This window comes from Bombyx mori, chromosome 20 (assembly GCF_030269925.1).
Source record: "Bombyx mori chromosome 20, ASM3026992v2".
Classification (NCBI taxonomy): Eukaryota; Metazoa; Arthropoda; class Insecta; order Lepidoptera; family Bombycidae; genus Bombyx; species Bombyx mori.
This window is the reverse complement of record NC_085126.1, coordinates 5,642,153-5,667,726: the sequence shown is the minus strand read 5'-3', so window position 1 is coordinate 5,667,726 and position 25,574 is coordinate 5,642,153. Positions and strand designations below refer to the sequence as shown.

The 25,574-nt window shown below is 36.8% G+C and overlaps 2 protein-coding genes across 7 annotated transcripts; one reads left to right on the top strand and one right to left on the bottom strand.

The window, feature by feature from the left end:
• Positions 1-970: 970 nt before the first annotated feature.
• Positions 971-20,618, bottom strand: LOC101741353 (UDP-glucose 4-epimerase). 3 transcript variants are annotated; one of them, XM_038018242.2, is made up of 7 exons: positions 20,301-20,618; positions 9,248-9,509; positions 8,495-8,608; positions 6,947-7,126; positions 5,495-5,608; positions 3,852-4,023; positions 971-2,561 (listed from the first exon to the last, which is right to left on the bottom strand). In XM_038018242.2, exons 1-7 carry the CDS (start codon positions 20,306-20,308, stop codon positions 2,326-2,328), a joined length of 1,086 nt encoding a protein of 361 aa, XP_037874170.2. In that variant the 5' UTR covers positions 20,309-20,618; the 3' UTR covers positions 971-2,325. The 3 variants fall into 3 exon arrangements, with proteins under 3 accessions (XP_037874170.2, XP_062530312.1, XP_004927696.2); XM_062674328.1 differs by lacking the exon at positions 20,301-20,618 and adding an exon at positions 16,949-17,040; XM_004927639.5 differs by lacking the exon at positions 20,301-20,618 and adding an exon at positions 10,631-10,753.
• Positions 20,619-21,355: 737 nt separating this feature from the next.
• On the top strand, positions 21,356-25,285 carry RpS7 (ribosomal protein S7). Of its 4 annotated transcripts, none has more exons than XM_038017900.2 (5): positions 21,498-21,718; positions 21,970-22,131; positions 22,582-22,766; positions 24,696-24,843; positions 25,169-25,285. In XM_038017900.2, the coding sequence occupies exons 2-5, from the start codon at positions 21,970-21,972 to the stop codon at positions 25,244-25,246; spliced, it is 573 nt and encodes a 190-aa protein (XP_037873828.1). In that variant the 5' UTR covers positions 21,498-21,718; the 3' UTR covers positions 25,247-25,285.
• The last annotated feature ends 289 nt before the right edge of the window (positions 25,286-25,574 follow it).

Sequence of the window (25,574 nt, the reverse complement as noted above, 5' to 3'; positions counted from 1 at the left end):
ATTCGGTTGAACATTACTGGGCTTTTGTAAAAAATGAATGTTGAAGGTTTGTGACATTATCTCTTAGCTAGCAAAAAAAAGGGTGCGTGTGTTTATGTACGCGCATAAGAAGTTATACTTTATTTTTATTAAATTTATTTCTCTTTTTTTTAATATTAAATAATTAATAATAAATATTTAACGTTAATAATTTAAAAAATGAATGCTAATAACACTTTTACGAGCGTACATGCGCGAAAGTTCACCTGCGGCTATATTCGGACTCGCCAAGTTACGTCGTTCGTATTGTAATGAGCGATTTAGTGGGCAACTTCATTTCTGTTAATTTTGTGTCACGGTGCGCGCGCATCTTAAAATTTCACTCTCATCAATTTTTCATAACGCGCCTAAAGAAGTATAACTTCACAAATACAACAAACTTTTAATGGATAAAGGCAAAGGCTTAGGCAAAAATCTATATAGTGCCACAAAAGTATAACGTAAGGAGGAAGGCGAGAAGCGAAGTTATGTGTATTAATTTATTTTACCATTTTAGTGTTTGTTGAGGATTAGACGTGGCTTGTTAAATGTTTAGCATCTGTGAAAGTTCGCAAGTGTGGGAAAATTAAGCGAAGTCGCTAAACACTGTTTGTCAAGTTCTTCCAATAATCTACAGAAGTTCCAAAAAATCTCACCGTCACATTATTCCCATTATTACATTATCTAATTCCCCACCATACCATTTCATATATAACGTGGTGTGTGCCCATACCTATAATTTTTTTTTATTACCTTGACACTGGCAACAATGCCATTACGGGAAGCAGGTTGCCATAATGAAAAAAAATATAATTTAAACAGTACTTGATCATTGAATGAAAATAACATCATGTAATTTCAAAAGTATTACACGTCAAAGAGGGACGCCTGGGGCGGAATCATTAAAATTTAGAAGTAAACTATATTATTTTATCTTGTAAATAAAAACAAATTTATTGTAAATAAAACATTTAATTAAACATTTTTTAACATAACAAAATAAAATATGTAGCACCAAAAGTTAAAAATAATATTACATTACAGGAATGATATGATTACACAGAAATGCTAAATCAAATGTTGTCAAGTTATTAAATGCGGACTTGAGTACAAGTCATGACTCGAAATTCACGATACGAACATTTATAACATTTTGTATGAATTCACTTTGGTATTCGGACTTTTAGAAGTTTATACAAAATTTCACGAAAAAAAAACTACTCGATGCCCGTTGATATTAAATTACTACAGTTTTTTTTTTTAAGGATATCCTATATGTAAATAGGCAAAGACATCGACACAGACGCTTCACTAGATACGAGTTCAAAATTCCTTCAGAACGCTCAAAATAAATAATTTTTTAATTTCGTTAATACTATCATTCTTTTAAATGTTGAATCGACAAAGTCAGTCAGCAATGGAAACGAATATGTTTATAAAATTCTATAGCATCCTAAATATTTATTAAAATTATAAATGCTTTTTGTATAATAACTATTTTATAACAACAATTATTTGGTTGAGTCAACTTTGGTCAAGTTTAACGAATAAATATACTAAATTAAATAATTAAAATATATTCTTTTATTACAATAAATGGCGTAGAATAAATTACGAAAATGGCAACACATATATAGGAACGTGTGATTTTTGGTATGTTTTAAAAAAAATCAAAATAATATGGCCGCATCGAACACTTTAGTATTAAATTATGTTAAATTAAATATGTTAAGTGAAGTTATAAGATAGTATAAGATATTTTCTAGAAAAGATAATTTTTTTCTAAAATATTAGTTGGAAACATTCACAATTTTCATTTAAATATTTGTGTATATCTGACTTATAAATGTTTCTGTGAACTGTTAGCTGGGGGCACATTAAGTTTGAACTTGTATTGACTGAACATTTTTTTATTGCCCTTGTAGGCAGACGAGCATGATGGTGAGTGGTTACCGTCGCCCATGGACTTCAGCAATGCCAGGGGCAGAGCCAAGCCGCTACCTACCGTTAAGTATGTGTAGCGCGCAACATTCGGTCGCGCTCGGGCGTCATCGGATGCGATCGGAGTTCCCGAACACGCAGCTGTCCCGTGACGTCATGCAAAGAGATTCGCGCGCGTCGATTTAAGTTGTTTACTCTTTTAGTTTATATTATAACATTTTATACATTATATTGTGGAAATTGTGCGTTTGACTTTTATATGTTCAGAGTAAAATATCCCGCGAATACGAACAACAAATAACAAACCACAAGTACTCTAATGCAGCCGAAGCTTTATAACTCCCCGTCTCAGGATGAAGAAATATTTTAAATTCGATGATACCCGTTGGGGTTGGCCTCCTGCCAGCGCCACGTGTCGCGACACATGTCGTGCAGGCTCCGAGTCGCGCGCCAGCCGAGCGAGCGCGTCGCCAGCGCGACGTCGGCAACGTTCGCGGTGACGTCACCGGCGCGACGCGGCGCCACGGCGTGCGGCACGGCCCGCCCGCTCGCGTTGGAGAACGCCGCTACCATCTCCAGCACCGAGTAACCAGTGCCCGTACCTGCAACCATAGAGGATAGAACTAAGGAGGATTTCAGTATAAGATCCCAGTGTTTTATTTTTTATTTGTTTTTATTGCTTAGATGGTTTAGTTAGTGGTGACATTCCCGATCCTGCGGACAGAATGGAAAGCAGTCGACGTCGCCCCAAACACGTCATTTCGGATCCTCCCGATTCACTAAGCAAGCACCGGTCAATGTTCTCGTCGAACCCGTCGCTTGCGACGAAGGGCTCGACGAGTAAATTAACCCACAGACACAGCCCACTGAGTTTTTCGCCGGATCTTCTCAGTGGGTCGCGTTTCCGATTCGTTGGTAGATTCTGCGAAGCACGGCTCTTGCTAGGGTTCGTGTTAGCAACGTCGTCAGGTTTGAGCCCCGTGAGCTTACCTACTAGTTAAGGTTACGCTGAAATAGCCTTGAGAGGCTCTCAGCTAGGTAGGAAAAAAAGTGGTGACCGAAGCCCATAGACATCTACAACGCAAATACCGCCACCCACCTTGAGATATGAGTTCTAAGGTCTCAGTATAGTTACAACGGCTGCCCCGCCCTTCAAAACGAAACGCATTGCTGCTTCACGGCAGAAATAGGCAGGGTGGTGGTACCTACCCGAGCGGACTCACAAGACGTTCTGCCACTACCATATTATTGATTATTAGTTGTGTATTACAAAAAAGTCGGCTGAAAGGGAGCCAATCTAGGTGGCGCCACTGTAACAAGTGGAAGGATTTTAAAAACAGTATCATAAACTACCACACTTCACTCTGTTTGAAACTGCTATATTCAGAACGTTTCCACTACCTGAACTAGCGCTATTTCGGTGAGTCATACGACAATAACTTGCTGTTTTACAGGTGGACATTTTTCAACTTGCCCCTATACATTTACCCTCTATCCTCCATACCTGTGACAACACTCACAATACTTTTTTTTATATTGACAAAGGCTGAGGATAAGGGGTCGACGTCAAACAGCCACGTAAATACATAATTCGGGGAAAATTGTTTTAAACTTTCGCGACTAACGCGACATTATTATTGGGTTGTTACCACGATTTTCACATTCAATGAGTTCCCGATGTTTCGGCGGATCGCAAGCGTCGCGATCATGGATATATATTGAATGGTGTTTGAATACGAAATTTGAATATTAGGGACGTCACAGAAAAGTATCCTTACAGACTGATTAAATAGAATTATCTAAGATCTAAATCATATCTGAATTTTCTTATATGCTTAATAATTATAATGCGTTTTATAACTATTTCTATTCGGCCAGAAAAAAATTCTTACCCAAATTAATAGCATGGAAACCGTTGAAGCCCGGCTGGTGGAACAGTTTTATGGCCTGCACGTGTCCCGCGGCGAGGTCGCACACGTGGATATAGTCCCGGACGCCGGTCCCGTCCGCGGTGGGATAATCGTCGCCGAACACTTTCAGCTCCTTTAGCCGACCGACTGCTACCTAATTAAAAAAAAAAGAAATTGATTGTCTGTGAAGTCTTATCTGTAAAATTGACTATCTGTAAAGTTTACTGGTGGTAAGACCCCTTGTGAGTCCGCACGGGTGGGTACCACCACCCCGCCCATTTCTGCCGTGAAGCAGTAATGCGTTTCGGTTTGAAGGGTGGGGCAGCCGTTGTAACTATACTTTAGACCCTAGAACTTATATCTGAAGGTGGGTGGCGCATTTACGTTGTAGATGTCTATGGGCTCCAGTAACCACTTAAGATCAGGTGCGCTGTGAGCTCGTCCACCCATCTAAGCAATAAGAAAAGTCGGTTTACGGACAACACTGTTACGTGATAACGTCAGTAGCAGAACTATTCGAGCTGCTAGCTCTGACGTCACGCGAGAAGAGATAAATGTGTCACAAGCCAACGCTTGGACCGATTGTGCCTCTCTATCGCTTGTTCCGCGCTCTCGCTTGCACGCTCGGGCTCAGGCGGAACGTGACACTTTTTCGCGCGGGCAGTCGGTGTTCATCGATTTATAATATGTTATTACGTCCAAAAAATAAAAGAATCTTTACATTTCTTACAAACATCAGTTAAAGTGACAAAATATACTTTTAGCCGTCTTGAAAAAAGAGAGGAAGCTATCAATTCGAATGTAATTTTTTAAGTTATTTTCCTTAAAAAAAATTATTCAAACTAAGCGGTTTTTGATTATTTTTATTTGAAAGTGCTTGAAATTTGAACAAGATCTGACGAATATTTGACTTATTTTTAATAATGCACTGATAATTGACTTCGATTACATTGATGATAATCACATTAATTATATTTATAAATATCGTATAATAAATTATAATATTTAAAAAAAAAAACAGAACCATAAAGTCAGTGAAGACAATCTACACAATTTCCGTCGTCTGACATTATAGACAGGCTTACCATTCAGTCAATAATACAATGTGCACTAAATTACCTGGTTCCTATTTAAATTATAAACACCGAAATGTATTTTCTCCATTTATAATTAGTTGCGAACCCTATACATTATCAGCAACGAATAGCCGCTGACATAACTACAGTAGTAGTAGTTTTATTTTTCCAATTGGAAAAGCATAAGTATTATACCATACAGCCTAATATTTTATATATTTTTTATATGAAAATGATGTTATGAAATGAAATCATATGTAATGAGATGAGATGATATGGGATGAAATATAATCTTAGTAAAATGGTGGTCATTTACCGAGACTTTTTCAGTGGACTTTCGAGGATCCGGAGAAGTTACGTTCAGCGGCTTTGTTTCATTTTCCCACATTTGTGCACTTTTACAGATATTAAACAGTTAATAAACCACCGTTATTACACATTTAAACCTGAAGAAACACTAAATCGACAAAATAAAACAAATCACACCACTTCTCGCGATCCCGCCAAAAAGTGAGAGATAACTAAATAAAAAAAATAAAAAAAACTTACCTGGGAAATGTAAGGCATTAGGTTGTTGGGTATGCCAGAGGGATCCTCTCCTATTCGGCCGCTTTCGTGGGCCCCGACCGGATTGAAGTATCGTAAAGATATTATCGCCCATTTCTGCCAAAAACCGACTTTACTATACTTTTGTATGAAGCAATTGTAGTCTTCGTTTGCAATTTTTTAAGAATGATACGGATATCTTATTTGTAAACATACAATTTAAAGGCAAATATTATTAATTTGTTTGCATAGACGGTAGAGGTAAAAGTTCTTAAATAGTAGACAAGTTTAGAGTTTATGCTGTTGACAGCAATTTACAAGAACCCGTTAAAACAGCGCTAGTGTTGCAAATGAAGTGAAGTGAAATGTGTCAAGTCGAAAAATTTAACATGGCAATACAAAAAATAGAGAGGCGTCTTATAGGCACCCGATTGGAACGGAGTTGCTTTTGCAATTATTTTTTTTGAAGGTAATTATTAAACAAATAATAATTAAATAAGAAGAATTGCGAAATAAAGTTTTTATTGCAGATACATTTCTTGAGCATTAGTGAAAAGAATAGATCAGTATTTTTTTTTTATCATAAATATCTAAAATATTCCCTAAATTTACGACATGCTGAAACGATAAAACAAAAAGTTTCCTGGGGGATCGGGAAGTGTCTCTGAAACATGCGATAACAAACTACGTTCCAATAGATTTAGGCGCCATCTTTGACATTATAGCATTCGCTATGGTGGCGCCGCCCTCATCGGTGGCTTTTTTACGGACACTTGTGCCCTCTGTAGCCTTCACATATTGGTGAACTATATTTAGGCAAAGGAAAATATCGCATTCCGTCGTATGCGTGACGTCATCAAGTTTCGCGAAACCGCAATGCGTTCCGATTCGAAGGGTGAGGCGGTAGTTATATAATTGAAGACATGAGTGGATGAAGGGGATATGATACAATTTGTTAATTTTGAGAAAACGCACAACAAACTTTTGTAACCTTGTACGTTTTCTTCGTAAATAACTCCTCATCACATGCAATTTCTAAAAGTAGCCTTTAAGCTCGGAGATTTAAGGTCTAATATGGTTTATAGGCACATAACGCCTTCATTCAATGTAAAAACTAAAAAATCTTAAAAGTTGTACTTAACCCCTTCTCTTCATTATCTTATGTCTTCAATTAATATTTCGATCTCCAACACGGTATTAATGACGATGGCAACTAGGACTATGTTATTTCTGAATTAATTCAAATTTTGTTTTCGATAGATCGTATTTTATTTGGATCTGATAGAAATAGTCTAAATGTGAATATTTAAATTCCAATGTGCTTAGTGCGAGTTTTTTAACGTTTGGAACAGCGCCCCTAGCGGCAAACGGTCCATACAAATTTGAGTTAACTTTAACGCTATCGAGAACGTTAAAAAGCTCGCACTAAGCACACTGGCGAAATAAAAAACTTACCTTATCGCTCACACACAAATCTTTCATGATCTCCTCGCAGAAGTACTTCGACTTTCCGTAGGGGCTGGTCAGGGACTTGCCCGTAGGGTGCGACTCGTTGATTGGCAGATACTCCGGCTCACCGTAAACCGTGCACGACGAACTGTAGACCAGCTTGTAGACGCCGTGTTTCCGCATTATCTGAAAATTGATTTGAAGCGTAAGTCTGCGTTTAGTTCCGTCCATTTCTGTCCCAAAGCGATCGTGTGATTCTTTTATTGAATAGGTGTAAGAGAGCACCCCACGAATATGACTACACGATTGCCGCTATCTACATCATTTATAATATGTAACTATAGTGCCCGGAGTGCTCTGAACATTTGGGTGAGATGATCCCGTTATGGAGTTTTTAAAATCAGCTCTGGGATGAACTCCTCTCCATAATGTTTAACGAGACCACTCAATGGTGGGCAGCGACTTCACGGGCCTTTTTTTATTGCTTAGATGGGTGGACAAGCTCAAAGCTCACCTGGTGTTAAGTGCGTACTGGAGCCCATAGACATCTACAACGTAAATGCGCCACCCACCTTGAGATATAAGTTCTAAGCTCTCAGTATAGGTACAACGGCTGCCCCGCCCTTCAAACCGAAACGCATTACTGCTTCACGGCAGAAATAGGCGGGGTGGTGGTACCTACCCGTGCGGACTCACAAGAGGTCCTACCACCAGTAAAAAGTGTTTAAAGCGGTCGCCTAGTTTTTTAATGAACAATAGACATACTTAACTATCGTTATATACTTCATATAACGGTACAGCAGATATAGGCAGTCCTATATATAGGCCTATGCCCAGAGTGCTTTGAACAATTGTTTGAATCCTGTTATCACGTTTTTTAAATCAGTCCTGAGATGAACTCCGCTCCACAGTATTTTCAGAGGCTTACTAACGAAGCTACTCTGTAGTAGAGAGAACTCTGTGGTAGGCAGCGACTTGACAACAACTTGACAATAACCCTGACAATGCTGACGTCCATGACTGACGGTATTTTTTTTTTTATTGCCCTTGTAGGCAGACGAGCATACGGCCCACCTGATGGTGAGTGGTTACCGTCGCCCATGGACTTCAGTAATGCCAGGGGCAGAGCCAAGCCGTTGCCTACCGCTTAATACTCTCCATTAAGCCTCGTTTGAAGAAGGACATGTCATAGCGCTCGGGAAACATTGTGGAGGGGAGCTCATTCCATAGCCGGATGTTACGTGGCAAAAAACACCTCTGGAAACGCACTGTCGATGAACGCAGCGGTTCCAGATAATATGGATGAACTCTGCTCCGATGGCGGGAGTTGCGGTGATAAAAAGGAGATGAGGGAATCATCTCAAACAATTCCTCAGAGCATTCCTAATTACAGCCGGATCAGTGTCAGTACAGTACCTACTAGAAATTACGATATATCTTTTTAATTTATTTCATTTTTACTGCCGTTTTATTAATCACGAAAATGAAGCAAATACGATGTTTTATATATATGTATAATTAACGTTTACAGCCAATATATATATGTGTACATACCTCGAACAGCGTGCAAGTTCCGTTGATATTAACCTGATAATATTCTAGAGGCTTCTCCACCGACTCTCCGACGGCCTTCAAAGCCGCGAAATGTATTACACAATCGATGTTGTGCTGGAAATTAAAAGAAGAATGTCTTCTAACTCTGAATGACTGACCCCGTCGTGCGGTAGTTAGCGGCACTGACTGTGGCGCCAAGGGTCGCGGGTTCGATTCCCACATCGGGCAAACATTTGTGTGATGAATAGTTTTGTTTGCTCTTTGTCTGGGTGTTTATTATGTATATATTTAGACGTATATAAATATGTTTATCAGTCTCTGGTACCTATAACACCGAAAATCCTAATTTATGTCGGAATGACCGTGCGTGATTTGTTCCCATTTATTTATTTACTTAATGGAATTCAAGTTACGTCCTAGTGTAAGCGCTAAGCTGACTTATAGGAGAATTGCGCTAAAACCAAAGACTTCAGACCTCGTGTCTTATAGCAGACGGCACTACCAGAGCAAATAGAGCTATTTCACCAAATCACATTTTCATAGGTTTGCCAGAGTCGTATCCATAATTAGAAACTCATTTACGATTTAATATCGCGCTTTTTTTGTTTTTTTTTTTCATTACAACCCGACGTTTCGATTCCTTTATAGTTTACACGGTCACGAATGACTAAAGCATTTGCCGACAATAAAAAAAAACGCGATATTAAATCGTCAAAGTCGCTTATTTTTTCGTCAAATCGATTTGAGGCTCACATTTTCAAATATCCTGTCCAAGGCCTCGGCACATCTGATGTCTACTTTATAAACATGCACCGTCTTCCCGGTCAACTCTTCGATTCTCTTCAACGCTTCCGGTTTCTTCTCCCCCTCGGCGCAGTAGGCGTTCGACAAGTTATCCACCACCACGATTTCCAAAGGATCGCCGTCCGACTGTCGTTCTAATAACGTTATCACGGTGTGGGAGCCGACATAGCCCGCACCACCCGTCACTAAAACTGCTCGTGACATTATGTAACTAAAACAAAAAAATAATAACAACCTTCAATCAAACGGCTTAGATTAGAAACTTTTTGTATTTGAGTACAGGTAGGTATTCCAACAACACGGTAGATACGTTCTTACAAAGTCCCGTGTTGTTAGAAACCGTGTTATACGACTTTTTTTTATTATTATTGCTTTGTGGGTGGACGAGCTCACAGCCCATCTGGTGTTAAGTGGTTACTGGATCCCATAGACATCTATAATACAACTTAAATGCCTTATAATTGAGATATGAGTTCTAAGGTCTCAGTATTACAACGACTGCCCCATACTTCAAGCCGAAACGCATTACTGCTTCACGGCAGAAATAGACAGGGTGGTAGTACCTACCCGTGGGGACTCACAAGAGGTCCTACCACCAGTAATATATGCCTGTATGTATTATTTTACCTATTATACATAAAAAATAAGCAGTAAAAGTTCGCTCATTCTCATATATTGTGTTCATAGTGCAAAATGTAATTTGCTAAATAATTTAAAACAAAAATGTCATTATCGTGTTGTAGAAGTACCGTATTATATAGGCATAGTGCATTTTCCCCGACATGAGCCACTGCAAGATTATAGTTTTTTCTTTTTTTGTAACGCTTCCCTTTGCCCAGCGAACATGTAAATTTATATTTAAAAAAACTGACATACGTTGTCAACGTCAACACCTTCAAGTTCAAACACTGTCATCTTTTTTTTTCCTACCTATTCTAGTAATCTCGAGGGGTTATTCTAGATTCACCGAACTAGTAGGTGAGCTCACGGGGCTCAGACCGGGAGTGTTGCTATGCTATGCTATGTCTATGGATTAAAACTATCATCACAATTCACACATACTAAGGAATTTTTATTTTCTTTATACATACACCAGCTAGTGACACGATAACACTGAATCCCGCGAAAATGCAGCGCAATTCTGAATTTGAAATTTAAAACGGACGAAACCGCGAAAATCGAATGTTTACTAATACAAAAACATCTCCGAAAAGTTTTGTATATAATATTATTGCAAGATTCAGACTTAAATTTCCTAATTTCAAAATGAGCGCTATAAAATTTTCAAGCACTCACTTGTACATTGTATTATTTTATAAATGTAATAATTACCTTGTATACTACCGAAAAATGGAGCAGTTTTGTACAAGACTATAAGATACGTATGAACTAAAAACACTATGTTTCTTCATATACCTTCAGAAGCACACTAGACGTGGTATTGTCGATTTTTTTACAGTTTAATTCGACGCGTTTCGCTGTTATCATAGTAATAAAATTACAACAGCTGATAAACAATTCTATGAGTCACCCAGCGTACAACTGTGCGTGCGTTGAATTAAAAATACGCATTTATTACCCACCATTGTTTTTAATAGTGACAAATATCACCGTAATTTAGTTCTTTTGGTATATTCAGTTCGCGTGGCAAATCGGCTTAGTATTGAACAACTAAATTATGGTGCATTTACTACATTTACTGGTGGTAGGACCTCTTGTGAGCCCGCACAGGTAGGTACCACCACCCCGCCTAATTCTGCCGGGAACCCGTAATGCGTTTCGGTTTGAAAGGTGGGGCCGCCGTTGTAACTATACTTGAGACCTTAGAACTTATATCTCGAGATGGGTGGCGCATTTACGTTGTAGATGTCTATGGGCTCCGGTAGCCACTTGACACCAGGTGGGCTGTGAGCTCGTCCACCCATCTAAGCAATAAAAAAAAATTCGCACGTGTATTAAAGGAAATTTGTCAGTGTAGTTTCCCGTAAGAATGACTTTTTTTTTTAAATAATATTATTATCTAATAAGGTAATGTAACTCTCCCGACCTAATAGCATCACATAAAAAAATCATGTCACTCCGTCTCGACGTGAAAGAAGGACAAACATGCAGTCCTTCATATTTGTAATATTAATAAAGTAGGTATAAATTGTTATATTCTTCAAATTCTATGATTTTCATGGTGCTAATGAATGCTATCAACAACGGACTTGTGTGTCACCGACACTCAAGTCGACATCAATTCATATAAAGACCGTTTATGTATCTGTTCGCTAAGTAAACTAAGCTGTTACTTATCTACACACATTTTCGATACATTTAAATCGATTTTCAAACACAAGAGCCCACTGAGTTTCTCGCTGAAACTTCTCAATGGGTCGCGATTCCGATCCGGTGGTAGATTCTGTGAAGCACTGCTTTTGCTAGGGATAGTGTTAACAAATTCTCTCAGGTTGAGCCCGTCAGCTCACTTACCCGTCCGGGCGTAACTGGAATAGACCCCTTAGGCTAACAGCGAATAGGTAGGAACAAAAAAAAAAGAAACACAAGTGTTAATGTTGAAATGTTGCCTACGCATTGACGTCATACTATACATATATTAATACGTCAAGCAAAAACTTTGTACACCTTTTTTTTTTTATTGCCCTTGTAGGTAGACGAGCATACGGCCCACCTGATGGTGAGTGGTTACCGTCGCCCATGGACTTCAGCAATGCCAGGGGCAGAGCCAAGCATTTGCCTACCGCTTAATACTCTCCACAAGCCTCGTTTGAAAAAGGACATGTCATAGCGCTCGGGAAACACCGTGGAGGGGAGCTCATTCCATAGCCGGATGGTACGTGGCAAAAAAGACCTCTGGAAACGCACTGTCGATGAACGCAGTGGCTCCAGGTAGTATGGGTGAACTCTACTTCGTTGGCGGGTGGTGCGATGGTAAAAACGAGATGCCGGTATCATCTCGAACAATTCCTCAGAGCACTCCCCATGGAACATACGGTACATACACGGAACATACGCGGAAAATCGCGCGGACGAATGAGTATGAAAATTTCCACACTTATAGAGATAGAGAATATAGAGAGGGAGTACAGAAAGCTAAATTTTATTTTAAATTATGCATAAAAAATACATTAAATCAATAAAAAAAACATTTCACACATTACCATGTATTTGACACAGACACGCATGCATACTATTTGTTTACTGTCAAACCTTTCTTATTGCTTATAGTCTGTGGTCAAATTGAGAATAGATTAAATATTGTTTGCCTTATTAATATTTGTCTGAAGTGGAGTCTTGGCAAAATCTGTGATTATAGAAGTATAAATAGTCTTTGACAACATAATCATAATAGTGAACAAACTTATAATTTTAATTAAATTCGATTACCGGGGGACTACTAGTACATATAAATCCGTGTTTGTTCTTGAATTGTTCATGCTGAAACAATATCATGTACCATGTCGATATTTTACGAACTATATATGTAGATGTTTTGCGGTTAAAGATGAATTCAACGTATTGAATAATTGATTATCGAAAATGCAACAACAGAAAACTGTGAACTTTAAAGCTAGTTGCAGATGAGACCCTACTATAGCGAATTTAATATAGATCCTCAATAGATAAACTAGAATTTTGTTATGTGCACATTACTAACTAAGCGAAACCGAAGTCTGTGTTTTTTTTTATGATTGAAGGATTACTGGTGGCCCGGAGGCCTTTCCAGTTTCACCAGGACAGGTGAGCAAGGCTCAGCCAGGAGGGGTGGGATTTGCTAACAGCTACCCGAGCGCCTCCGAAGGAGACCTAACAGCTCAAGAGCAGCTGCTTCGCGAATGAATCTACTACCGGATCGGAATCGCGACCCGCTGAGAAGATCCGGCGAGAAACTCAGCGAGCTGATTCATGGGTTAGGTTGCACGGCGAACTCTTTGTCGAGTTCGACGAGTACGGTTACCGAGGTCCCTAAGCCTGCTCCTAGTGTTAGAGCTGAAGGCGTCTAATGCAAAGGTTATTGGATCTGACGGATCCGTAAGGACGTGTCTAGGGCGTCGACGGTGACTGACTCCTGCATGATCAGGATTCGGGGAGTAGTCAGCGGCGGCTACGATAAGGCGATTATCATGACGCATAGCAGTCTGTGTAGTGCAAGTAGCTAAGTATAATACTAATAGCAACTAAACTAGTGCGCCAGTATGGAGAGACTTAGCTTAGCTCAAGTATCAGCAACTAACTTTGCATAGTTCGGCTAGTTTACATATTTACACAGCTTAGCTTAGATAATATACGGTCTGTCCCCAACTATGAAAAAAAACCACCTATCCACTAATTAAAAGTACACTAACTAAGATCTTCGTTTGCAAACCTTCTAAAAGCAAAAAAAACATTTGTCGTAAAAACATTTCATAAATTTTCAAAGACTTAAAATGCAATGTCTTCAATAAAACTAACACAGGACAATATTGATTTTAACTTAATTTCTTTAGAATGCTTTTGATTTTGTTACGGAAAGTTAAACACAATTAATTGTTTTAGAACCCCAATAACAAAATATATGTACTGTGAACTTAAATTTATTTAAGGTCCATCAAGTTATGAGCTGGTTGTTGAAAATGAAGATTCGCTTGGCATACCACTCAAAAGGGAGATGATTCTTGAATAAAATATTACGCTATACCACACGGCTTGCTACGCGGCTTGGCTCTGCCCCTGGCATTGCTTAAGTCCATGGGCGACGGTAACCACTCACCATCAGGTGGGCCGTATGCTCGTCTGCCTACAAGGGCAATAAAAAAAAATAGAAATTAGCTTGCTTATAAACTATAGCAATGTTAACCTATATCAGCATATTGTTCTCAATTGGTGTCAATGATCGAGACACGTGAAAACAATTGCTTAATTGCATAGCAAGCAAACTACTGTATTAAAATGACACAATTTTGACACAGTATTTAAACTTTTGTTATTTTACGAGGTAATTTTAAATTTTTTAATTTACTTATTCCTTTTAATTCTTTTTCACAAAATGTGTTTCTCTTCCTTCCATTCTTTATCCTTCTTTATCCAAAAGATACCTTTCAAGTTGCCGTGTTGATAGACTGCTGGAAAAACACATCTACCAAAACTTTTAAAAAAGATTTTTGACTTTTCTCATCGAATTCTTGTTAGCAGTTCTCTAAAAGATTTTTTCGTGTAGTCTATCGTTTCAAGAATGAAAAACATTTGGGATGTAAATTAAGTACTTATTTTGTTAAACGAATCAAACACAATAAGGTCATGTGATTTAGGCTCGCCAAAAACGGGCCCAACTTCCTCTCTCAAAGAAGGGTAGGTAATCAGAAGAGTAAAGGAGCCGAATTGTCAATTTTACACGCGATGAAGCGCCCAGCGGTGGGCCTGATGGTGGTGGCTCATATTGTGAATCCGCATGGGTAGGTACCACCACCCCGCCTATTTCTGCCGTGAAACAGTAATGGGTTTCGGTTTGAAGGGTGGGGCAGCCGTTGTAACTATACTGAGACCTCAGAACTTATATCTCAAGGTGGGTGGCGCATTTACATTGTAGACGTCTATGGGCTCCAGTAACCACTTAACAGCAGGTGGGCTGTGAGCTCAGGTACCTCAAAGAATCACGTTCTCCCAACGCATTATTGAGTCCATAAAAAATTATGATATATAATAATGTATCATTATCTCTATCCGATCAAATCCTCACGAAATTTTGTTACACGAAAACTGTTCAAAAGACATGTCACATTCATGAAACAAAAGAAAAACGAGTAGGTACATAAATTATTCATTATCTAATGCAATAAATGGATAACGCGCACAATAGCTACTTAAATATTATCTTTATTTCTACTTCGTAACGAACACAACGAACACAATATTCTTAACGTTAGCTGCTGTATAAATACTGTTGTATTTACTCAACTAATAATTAATAATTCTTGTTTAGTTAAATGATCATAAATTAAAACATAATTGCAGTAAGTTTGTCGACTTAATTTTTATTGATGCTGCGAGAAATTGCATTCAAATTAATTCACTATAGTTACAGCATTGAAGAAGATTTAACCATTCATATGAACAGTAATATATACATAGCTTTGAATGACTTTCAAGTTTTAATTTTTTTATGCAGCCCTTTTGACCCGGACGTGTAAATTTCTTTGTATAAATTTATTTGTACCTTGTCGGTTCCCACATAGATCCAACATATTTGTTAGATGTAATTGATTATTTTGCGCTATGACATATCCTTCAAACGAGGCTTATGGAGAGGTCTTAACGGTAGGTAGCAGCTTGGCTCTGCCCCTGGCATTACTGAAGCCGTGGGCCGTATGCTCGTCTGCCTATACGGGCAATAAAAAAAAACGGGCTGGGTAGCTTTAAAGAGTATGAAAATCTGTGCAAAGGGAAAATGAAACAAAATCCTCAAAGCCAATCGACGGGGACGCGTCATAGCCAATTCAATTAACGGTGTTACATTATTATGTATTATGTAGAAACAAATGCAAGCCGTAAGCACTTGTGGACAATACACATTACTTTTATACTAATAAAGTATTATCTTGTAGACACATTATTTGCCTGGTCACGTTGTCATCGAAATAAGCCTTAAAAGGCAAAGACTAAAGTTCAGAAATAAAAACGTATATTTGAAAAATAGTTTTAGGACGAAAATAAGCGTATTTTTTTCGAAAATGTAAATATATATACAACATTTAAATAATCTATAATTTGTAGGAAAGTTCCCATTTACGTGTCTTTTTTTAAAAATAGTACTTAATGAAGAGATAATAAAACAGCGGTGTACCTACTGGAATTTGTGAAAAATATATTCGTTATTATTGATATATAACATGTACCTATGACACAAAAAGCTGTTAAAAGTAGTTCGACTCTTTATTGTGTCAATTTTTTTTTTGCATAGATGGGTGGACGATTTCACAGCCTACCTGATGTTAAGTGGTTACCGGAGCCCATAGACATCTACAACGTTCAGATATAAGTTCTAAGGTCTCATTATAGTTACAAAGGCTGCCCCACCCTTCAAACCGAAACGCATTACTGCTTCACGGCAGAAATAGGCAGGAAAGTGGTACCTACCCGCGCGGACTCACAAGAGGTCCACCAATCTAAACCATACCACCACTAAAAACCACCACTATTTTGGTAAAGAAGATACATCTAATATTATTATGATATCCCGTTGGTTTAATCGTTTATAAACACAAAATTAAATAAAAGAGCATTCTATTTAGGATTTAGCATACCGTAATTTATATTTGTAAAATAGTCAAATTCAAAGACGCTTCGCATCTCTAACGGTATGATAAATTATCAGGGGATTTTCCAAAAACAAAATCTTTCTTACGAAACTTGTCGTTGTACAATTATTACGAACACAATTAAAAATTAATCAGCTAAGTAAGCAAACCGTTCTCGAGTGATGTATCCACATACATGAGACAATTGATTTATATTAAAATATAACTCTCGTGTTTGTTATTCGTTGAAATCAGACCGAGGTAAAAATTATTCCAATAGCTACCTTTCCGAACCGTCCCAATTTTCTCAGCACTGCTCTATATCTGTAGCTCAGTATTTTCTAGAAAACGCCAGCAAAGTTAAGATATTTACCACCAAATATTTGAGTCACTACTTAATCCAATTTACAATGAACAGTTAAATTTTTTTTTAATTCGAACGCTGATCGCAGTCGGCGTCCAACAGGTCACTGCGGAGAGCTCTTATCAGAATCAGACCGAAGGAAGTGAACGATAATTGGTATAAAAATATCCGTTTGCCTCGGATATTAGAAGTGAAGTTTATTTAAATTAAAACGTTATCCACATAGTTTCGTAACGTCATTAACACGCTGTATATTTAATATTATGATAGACAAAATATACCAGATATATTTAATTCGACGCGTTCGACTTTCCAGCTTAACACGTTCGCGTGAGCAACCTCATTTCTAAATATTGCTACTGTGGCCGCACCTTTTTCCCATACAAAGTTTAGCAACGTCAAAAACGTCACGCCGTAATACGTACATCTAATTATGATTTTTTTTAGGGAACGCGGCGGTGTAGGCTATGAAAATCGAATGTGTCGCCTAGGAATTTGCCCATAAAATAGACTCCAAAGACGTTCTCTCTCATCGCAACGGCGCATGAATTCCGTAATTTAATCTATATCTATACTAATATATAAATCTACAGTGGTTTTTCGGATGTTCCGTTACAACTACTGAACCATGCATCCAATTGACTTGAAACTTGGTATCCATGTAGAAAATACATGTACCTAATGGATAGGCTAATACTTATATGAGTGTTGAACTCCCTACACCAGTTGCGGGGGCGTTAATCATGAGAATCTTTGTGGGGATGAGAAATAATAATGTTAATTTTAAATGCCCAGCGAAGCGGACGGGTACAGCTAGTATTATATATTTACGGTTTACGATTATTCGGATATTCCCCTACTTTTAATATATAAAATGGCCCATCACTAAATTTCGATTACACGTAGATTGCCTTCTTATCATCTTGTATCGTAGTTGTTAAACTTATCATATTTTGTAACGAGCGATAACGTGCGACATCGCTTTGTAATTTATGATTGATGTACATTAAATTGACGATTTTAGATTCCGTGCTTTAAGTTTCGCCGACTGAGCTTATCAGAATAGTCTATTCAAAAATCGGTTATACAAACGTTTTTATGCCTTTTTATGTTATAGCCTAGGAAATCACAGCTGCCGACCGAGAGGGCTGGTGGGAGAGATGTGCTCCGCACTAAACGCTTCACTTTCCCCCCTTTGCCTCTTCATGAGTTCTGTCTCATGCGTGGTTTAGACGTTGGTTATTGAGCGACAGGAGGTTTTAGTCAGTTCGACTCAAACATGCTCCGCCCTCTATCCCCAGTGGAGGGCGGAAGTCCGGCGATTTCCTCCTGACCAAAAAAAAAGAAGGAAATCACAGCTGTTCAAGCACCAAACTCATCAACAGAACTTTTGAATGTACAATTAAAACCCACAGGCACTTTATAGACGTATTTGAGGTCAGAGGATCTTCTTTGATAATTATTTATCTAACCAAAGATAACATTTTTTGCAAATATCACAGATGACCAGCTCATGAGTAGCTGGTATATTGGTGTAATTTATGTTGGTTCATAGGTTTGTGGATTGCACTAACAGAGGTTTTTTGTGAGAAAAAATATTTATTTGCTATAGTGGCGTCGGATGACAAAACTTTAGTGGTGAGGAAGCGCGCGGCGTTCGTTGCTTTGGTAACAGCACTGACTTCGCTCGCCTCAGGTCACCGGTCCGAGGCCCCCTCACCTCTCGTTGAACCCCACGCACTCCATCTTACAAATCTTGTTAATTTAAAAACTAAGCTAAGCGTTTTGTTAACTTCTCTTAACGAAACGAATCCACCACACAAACAAACATACACCAAATATACCAATCACAGCTCCAAATTTATATTCAATGCATCGCTAACAATTGGTAAATAGCTGTCAAATAAAGCTGTCATGAGCTGGTCATCTGTATCTGTGTACCCACCATCTCGATTAGCATTGTTATTCAAGGAACATTTCATTTTATATTTATGCTTGTATTACTTTTGTTTTAGTTGTACCATATTTTTTTATTTAATAAAGAAAAATATTTAGTTGTGTACTGTAGTGAGATGTATATATACAATTTGCTAAAGTTCCGCATAAATAAATAGACTATCTCACCATTAACAGAAGTTTTAGTTATGTTATTATGGCCTCCGTATACTGCCTTATTTAAATATTTGATGATTCCTAACATAGCTTTCATGGAAAAGAATAAAACCGTTTTTCACATTTAGATTATTCAAATGTTTTATAGTAATAAGGTGTTGCAAAATATGATATGATGAGATGATATTATATGATAGTTTATGCTTAATCCTACTTATAGTATTTGAAACATAAACAGATCTAATTTACCCTGGCTAAGCAGTGCAATTGTGGTAATTTGCTGGGTCTAGAATATTTCATGAGTTTCATTTGCTATTTAAGTGTATTTTTATTTATCTGTGTGTAAGGCTAAGCAGCACGAACACATATTTTGGCAAGTTAATACTTTATAAGGCCCCGGCTAGCAGACATTCTTTGAATTTACCTAAGACTACGGCACATGAATCAATTGATAATATAAAATGTTTAATAAAAAATTAATGGATGCAAATTTTTCATCCTATTGTTGGTATGTATTGGATGTTGCATCAGCAATCACCAGTTCAATAATGAGCCTCTAATTTCCTAGATAGCTTAAACATAACCTGGATAATTTAAATATGTATGAAACGGTTTTTATTTTTACAAGACAATACCCAGATGCTTCATCAATTTTTACAAGATGGTCTGATACTAAGTGTAGTAGAGTATTAGATACACTCAAACTGCTATAGAGACCGATCTTTGTGCCTTTAAGGCATGGAATCAACAACAACACTGGACCGGAAGCAAGTCTAATTTTACCATCATAACACTAGACCTCTTCATACAGCACAAGGCCGCATATAAAATTCAAATTTGAAAACCCTTATCAGAAATAATAAGTTCAAGCTTCTATAATCTACAACTCTCAGCAAATGCAGTTATATTAAAATCTCATAATTATTATAATCAAATGATAAAATTAATTTCTTTTGACTGGCTAGCTAGCTGATCATTTGAAGACGACCCATAACCTTACTAAATTTATATAGTAGCAGCAGCAGAATTGTTGTATAGAACCAAAACCAAACCAACCAAAAAAATCAAATTGCAATTACTGCAAAACTAAATATTTGAAACGAGTTAATGGCGGTATGTCGGCGTTTTTAATAGCCAGTTCGTATTCTACTTGCATAGACTATTCAAACAAATTAAACAGAAAACGATTGTATAGCTTGTTAGTTACATTTTTCAATAAAACTATTATTAATTTAAAACTTACACGTACCTTTGCATGTTGGATTTCAATCTTCATTCATTAATAATCTACCGAAACATAATCTACTAAATACTAAAACGTGAAACTTTTGAATACTCTAATTTCAAGGTTTGTTTATTTTATATGTATAAGTAATTTGATTCAATAGGTACTCTGCGTCTTAAGTTGTAACCGTACTGTATTAAAATTATTCTCACAACATCAACTATCGTTGGAAGCATGCTGTGTGTATGAAAGCTAATAACATAGTAAAATTAATCCTGTCCTGTTTACAAACTCTAATTTGAAATTTGAATTTGTTCTTTGCAGTTTGCAATGTTAAAAATAGTTTGACACTTGACAACCAGCTGCCAGCTTATGTTTTTCTCTATTTTTTTAATTATTAACGTGCATGGGTTCAAGTCTTTAAGGCCACGATGACTTCTAAATTGTCATTGGAACGGAATGAATTTATGTAGAATTCAGTATGGAATTAAATGAAATTAATTAAATGCGGTGAGATAAGATGTGAGGTTTGAGGTGAAATGAAATATCTTTGTAAAATGGTGGCAATTTATTATGAGTTCAATTCACGTCCATTTTAGCGCTCAGGAAAATGCCAAAAGATTAATTTTACACAGATGGTACGTATGGTTTGTTCGTTGAAATAGGCAAAGGGACCATACGCCCACACTTTACTTTTCCAATTATGCTGAAACTGTCTTTAAAAAACTTATTTGCTAACTTGACAGGAACAACACCTGGAAAATTTTTGTTTTACTCTTTTGATTTCAAACTGAGTTAGGATTCTTTCAAAACAATATGTGCCATGATATGGATATTAAATTAAAAACCAAAATGTATAAAATAAATGTGAAACAAATTATGAACGCAAAAAAAAACCATATGTGCAGTGCACACGAATATAACAGTAATGAAATACGGAGAAGTTATTGATTACAAAATCACTCATTTCAATTTGGATGTCACTCAAAAATATGCATGTAACTATGTATGTCACTATGTATGTCACTTTGTATGTCACTATGTACTATGTATGTAAAAATAAACTTTTTCTTCAGTTCCGAGAAAATTTTTGAGAAAAACTGATAGTGATATATCTTTTTTATTAATAGTGACATATTTTTAAATAGCTTGAAGTTAGATTGATTGATCCATTTATACTATTATTACGTATATAGCTTTAAACGCGTCAAAGCAGAAACCAAAGCTCCGGGAAATTAATGCAAGTTTGATGGCTCTTTCAGAAAATTAATGGCAACACTGGTAGTCTATCTCTTTCCCTCCCGTAAAGTTGTCAAGGTAGCCGTCTTACTAACTTTTTTCCAAAATTTAATGTTTTTTCAGCGTAAAATTGCTAAATATTGTATTAAACCGATTTAATAGTGGTCTAGAAACGTAATTGCAATATTTGTTACATTGGAACGGTAAAGATTAGTCAGATATTTTGTGGTGTTAAAAAGCCTATGTTGGTGCTCAACGTTGTTTTGATTTTTGAAAGTGAAAGAAAGTTTTTTCCTCTGAGTTCAATAGAGTGATACCCTAATTGTGGTTAAAACGAACCTTCCGAGGTGCTAAAAAGTGCAATAATATAAAGCTCAAGGCACAAGACTTGCGCCAATTTTCTAACCTATACAGTGTCAATGAAAATTTGTATTCAGTGGTTATACGTTCACAGATGAGTACGAAGATCATCAAAGCGAGCGGTGCTGAGGCGGATTCCTTCGAGACCTCGATCTCGCAGGCGCTGGTCGAACTCGAAACCAACTCCGACCTCAAAGCCCAACTTCGGGAGCTTTACATTACAAAAGCTAAAGAAATTGAACTACACAATAAGAAGGTATAAAATTTATAAAAAAAGTTATGCACTCATAACAAATGTGCAATATTTATTTTCTACAGTTTTGTTTCCTAACCTATATAGTACTAATTTTTAAGGTACACATGAATTAATAAACATAGTAGAATATCCTTAATTGTTAAAACTACTCAAAGAATAAACAATCACTAAATTAATTGAACGAAATGTTGGTATAGATTCGATCAATATCTAGATAATTATAATGAATTTTTAGAAGACCGCTAATCCGAAACTAATTTTGCTAAAACTCGGCCCCTGAAAATTGTATGACCATGTCACTTAACTGTACCTATAATGTGGCCAATACTCCTTGAGATAAAGCAATTACTATTAACATAAGATATTGGGTGAAGTGTTTGTGTTTACAGTAAATTTGGGAATGTCAAAAGTATACTAAGTAACTAAAACCTTGTTTTTGATTAATTACAGTCGATCATCATCTATGTGCCGATGCCTAAACTGAAGGCCTTTCAGAAGATCCAGATCAGGCTTGTCCGTGAGCTCGAAAAGAAGTTCAGTGGTAAACATGTAGTCTTTGTTGGAGACCGTAAGATCCTGCCTAAGCCCAGCCACAAAACTCGTGTTGCTAACAAACAAAAGAGGCCACGCTCAAGGTTTGTTGAACTTTTGGAATGTCAGTACAGGGTATTTGAGAATACTATAAACTGCCTCTCAAAATTATGTAAAGTAGATTTACTATAAAATATCCAGTAGATATATATTAAGGTTAATTGTGACTACATGTTTTTGGTTCCTGTAAATCAACAGATGTCTGGTAAAGTTACTGTGAGGCATTTCTCTCATTAATGTAGAATTCGCAAAGGAAATGGAAATGAATAAAATATTTAATTTAAATCTTCAATTGAATATGCAATTTTGAAAAGGGCACATGTCGCATGTTTTGTCAATACGTTTTTTCATATTCATGTAGTTTTGAGGCTTACCTACACCCATCTTATAATAATTCCAGTAATTTTCAATTGCTAATTAACACTACAATATATCTCAAAAGTTAAAAAGTTAATATTTTAAATTTTACACTGCTTTAGAAAATAATCAGTTTTTTTCATTTCCTGAACATTTTACATTTTCAGAGATGTGTCCTTTTTGAAATTGCATATTCAATTAAAAGAAATATCCATAACATACTAGATATAGTGTGGTTACAAAGTACTTGATTGGTCATTGATCTGAGCTTAATATATTATGGTATTTACCCTACATATGCTGGAAAACAGTAATGTTTTTGGATTTAAACAGTGGTACAGAATTTATGTTATACATAGATTTAGTCTTATCTCAAAATATGTGGTGGCATTATCCTCCTCTTCCTTGTATTGTGTTCCTCAGTGCTGAGGGTCATATACTTATTACTGAGCGTTTGGACTATTTTCGTCCATTCCCTCCTGTCCTCTGGATAGCGGATAGCGACATGCTGGAGTCCAATGTCATCTTTATTGTGATATTTATTCATGCATAGCTTCAATGTAACCACTTAAGACCAGAAGGTTGTTGACATATTTATGGAATAATTAGAAAAAAGTGGGGATGAGACGAATACCAAAAAATGATGCAAGTATTCCAAAATACAACTCATGGAATATGAAATGTGCCATACACTAGTACATAATAAAAAGGAAAATAGACAACTCATAATCTACAATTATTTCAAGCACTTCAAGCAAGAAAGATACCCTGTATAGAAATAAGAGAGGAATAACAAATTGTATTACCAAGATCTATGTATGACAGATATCCATTTTCAAACTTACGCCTTTAAGTACTTATGCCATTACTATCATCACTACTTACTATACTTGAGACTTAGAATTTTTTTTACCAACATGTTGTCACATAAAAATCTCATAATAGAAGCATTGGTTAAGGGTTTTATTGTGCTTTCGTGTTTTAAAAATTGTGTATTACATTTTTTTTACTGCTTAGGTGGGTGTGGACGAGCTCAATACCCATCTGATCTTCCGTGGATACCTGAGCCCATAGACATCTACAACGTAAATGCTGCCACCTACCTCGAGATACGAGTCCTAAGGTCTCCATTTTTACAGTACTACGACTGTCGCACCCTTCAAACCGAAACTCATTACAGCTTCACGGCAGATGTAGGCAGGGTTGTGGTACCTACCTGTGCAGACTCATAAGAGGTCCTACCACCAGTAATTACGCAAATTATAATTTGCGGGTTTGATTTTTATTAGACGATGTTATTCCTTCACAGTGAATCAATCGTTAATATTTGTTGAGTATGCATTTCATTGGAAAAAATTGTACTCCTTTGTGGGATTTAAACACTGCTGCATCGCGAGATACGAATGCACCAGACGTCTTCTAAAATGTATGATTCAACAGTCTTGTGTATGGAGCTATATCTACAGGAGTGAAGATACCTTTGCTCCGTAGAGGCTCAAGGAATATTTTTTAATTCATTTATTATTAAATTAGATTTGCTATTCTGCTTCAGGAAATGTTCAATCTGTACAAAAGACCCATATCTAATGTTTTTCTGTTTCCTTTGTATTCTGCAGGACATTGACCTCTGTGTACAATGCTATCCTCGAGGACTTGGTCTTCCCTGCTGAGATCGTAGGCAAGCGCATCAGGGTCAAGTTGGACGGCTCACAGCTCATTAAGGTGCACTTAGACAAAAACCAACAGACTACTATTGAACATAAAGTGAGTAATTTGAATAATTTACAAATAGTATTGATTTTCACTAAACTTATTTATTTATCAAAGAAGATAAATTATGATTAGAATTTTTGTTAAACTGCATATCAAAATCAAAAACTTACTGTGGGATTAAGTAACTTATAAGAATGATAGTTTTCATGTCACATGCTTCCTTTTATTAGCTTTGATAAATGTATGAATGTGTGTTTGTCCACAATGTTATCATTTTTATTTCATTAGATTTGTAAGCTTTAATAATTTCTTGTCCATGTAGTACTTAAAAGTGAATATATTAATTAATGCCTAAATATTGTTTATTTTTTTTCAGGTGGACACCTTCCAGTCTGTATACAAGAAGCTAACGGGACGCGAAGTGACCTTCGAGTTCCCCGAACCTTATTTGTAAACCTAGCCTATGACTTTACAATAAACATAAAAATCTAAATTTGTTTCTCATTTGGTCATTTTGAATCCTTCAAATATATTAGTCGAGCTGTAGAGATAAAGACCCTCCTGGTATTAAATAGCTAATGGAGTTTATAAACACATATCACAACATAACCGCCACTCACCTTGAGATGAAGGGCATTGTTAAGATCGCCTTTTCGATGTCTTTTTTTTTTCCTACCAAGCTGATAGCCTTGAGAGGCTATTTCAGCGGAACCTTAACTAATAGGTGAGCTCACGAGGCTGAAACCTGACGACGTTGCTAACACGAACCCTAGCAAGAGCCG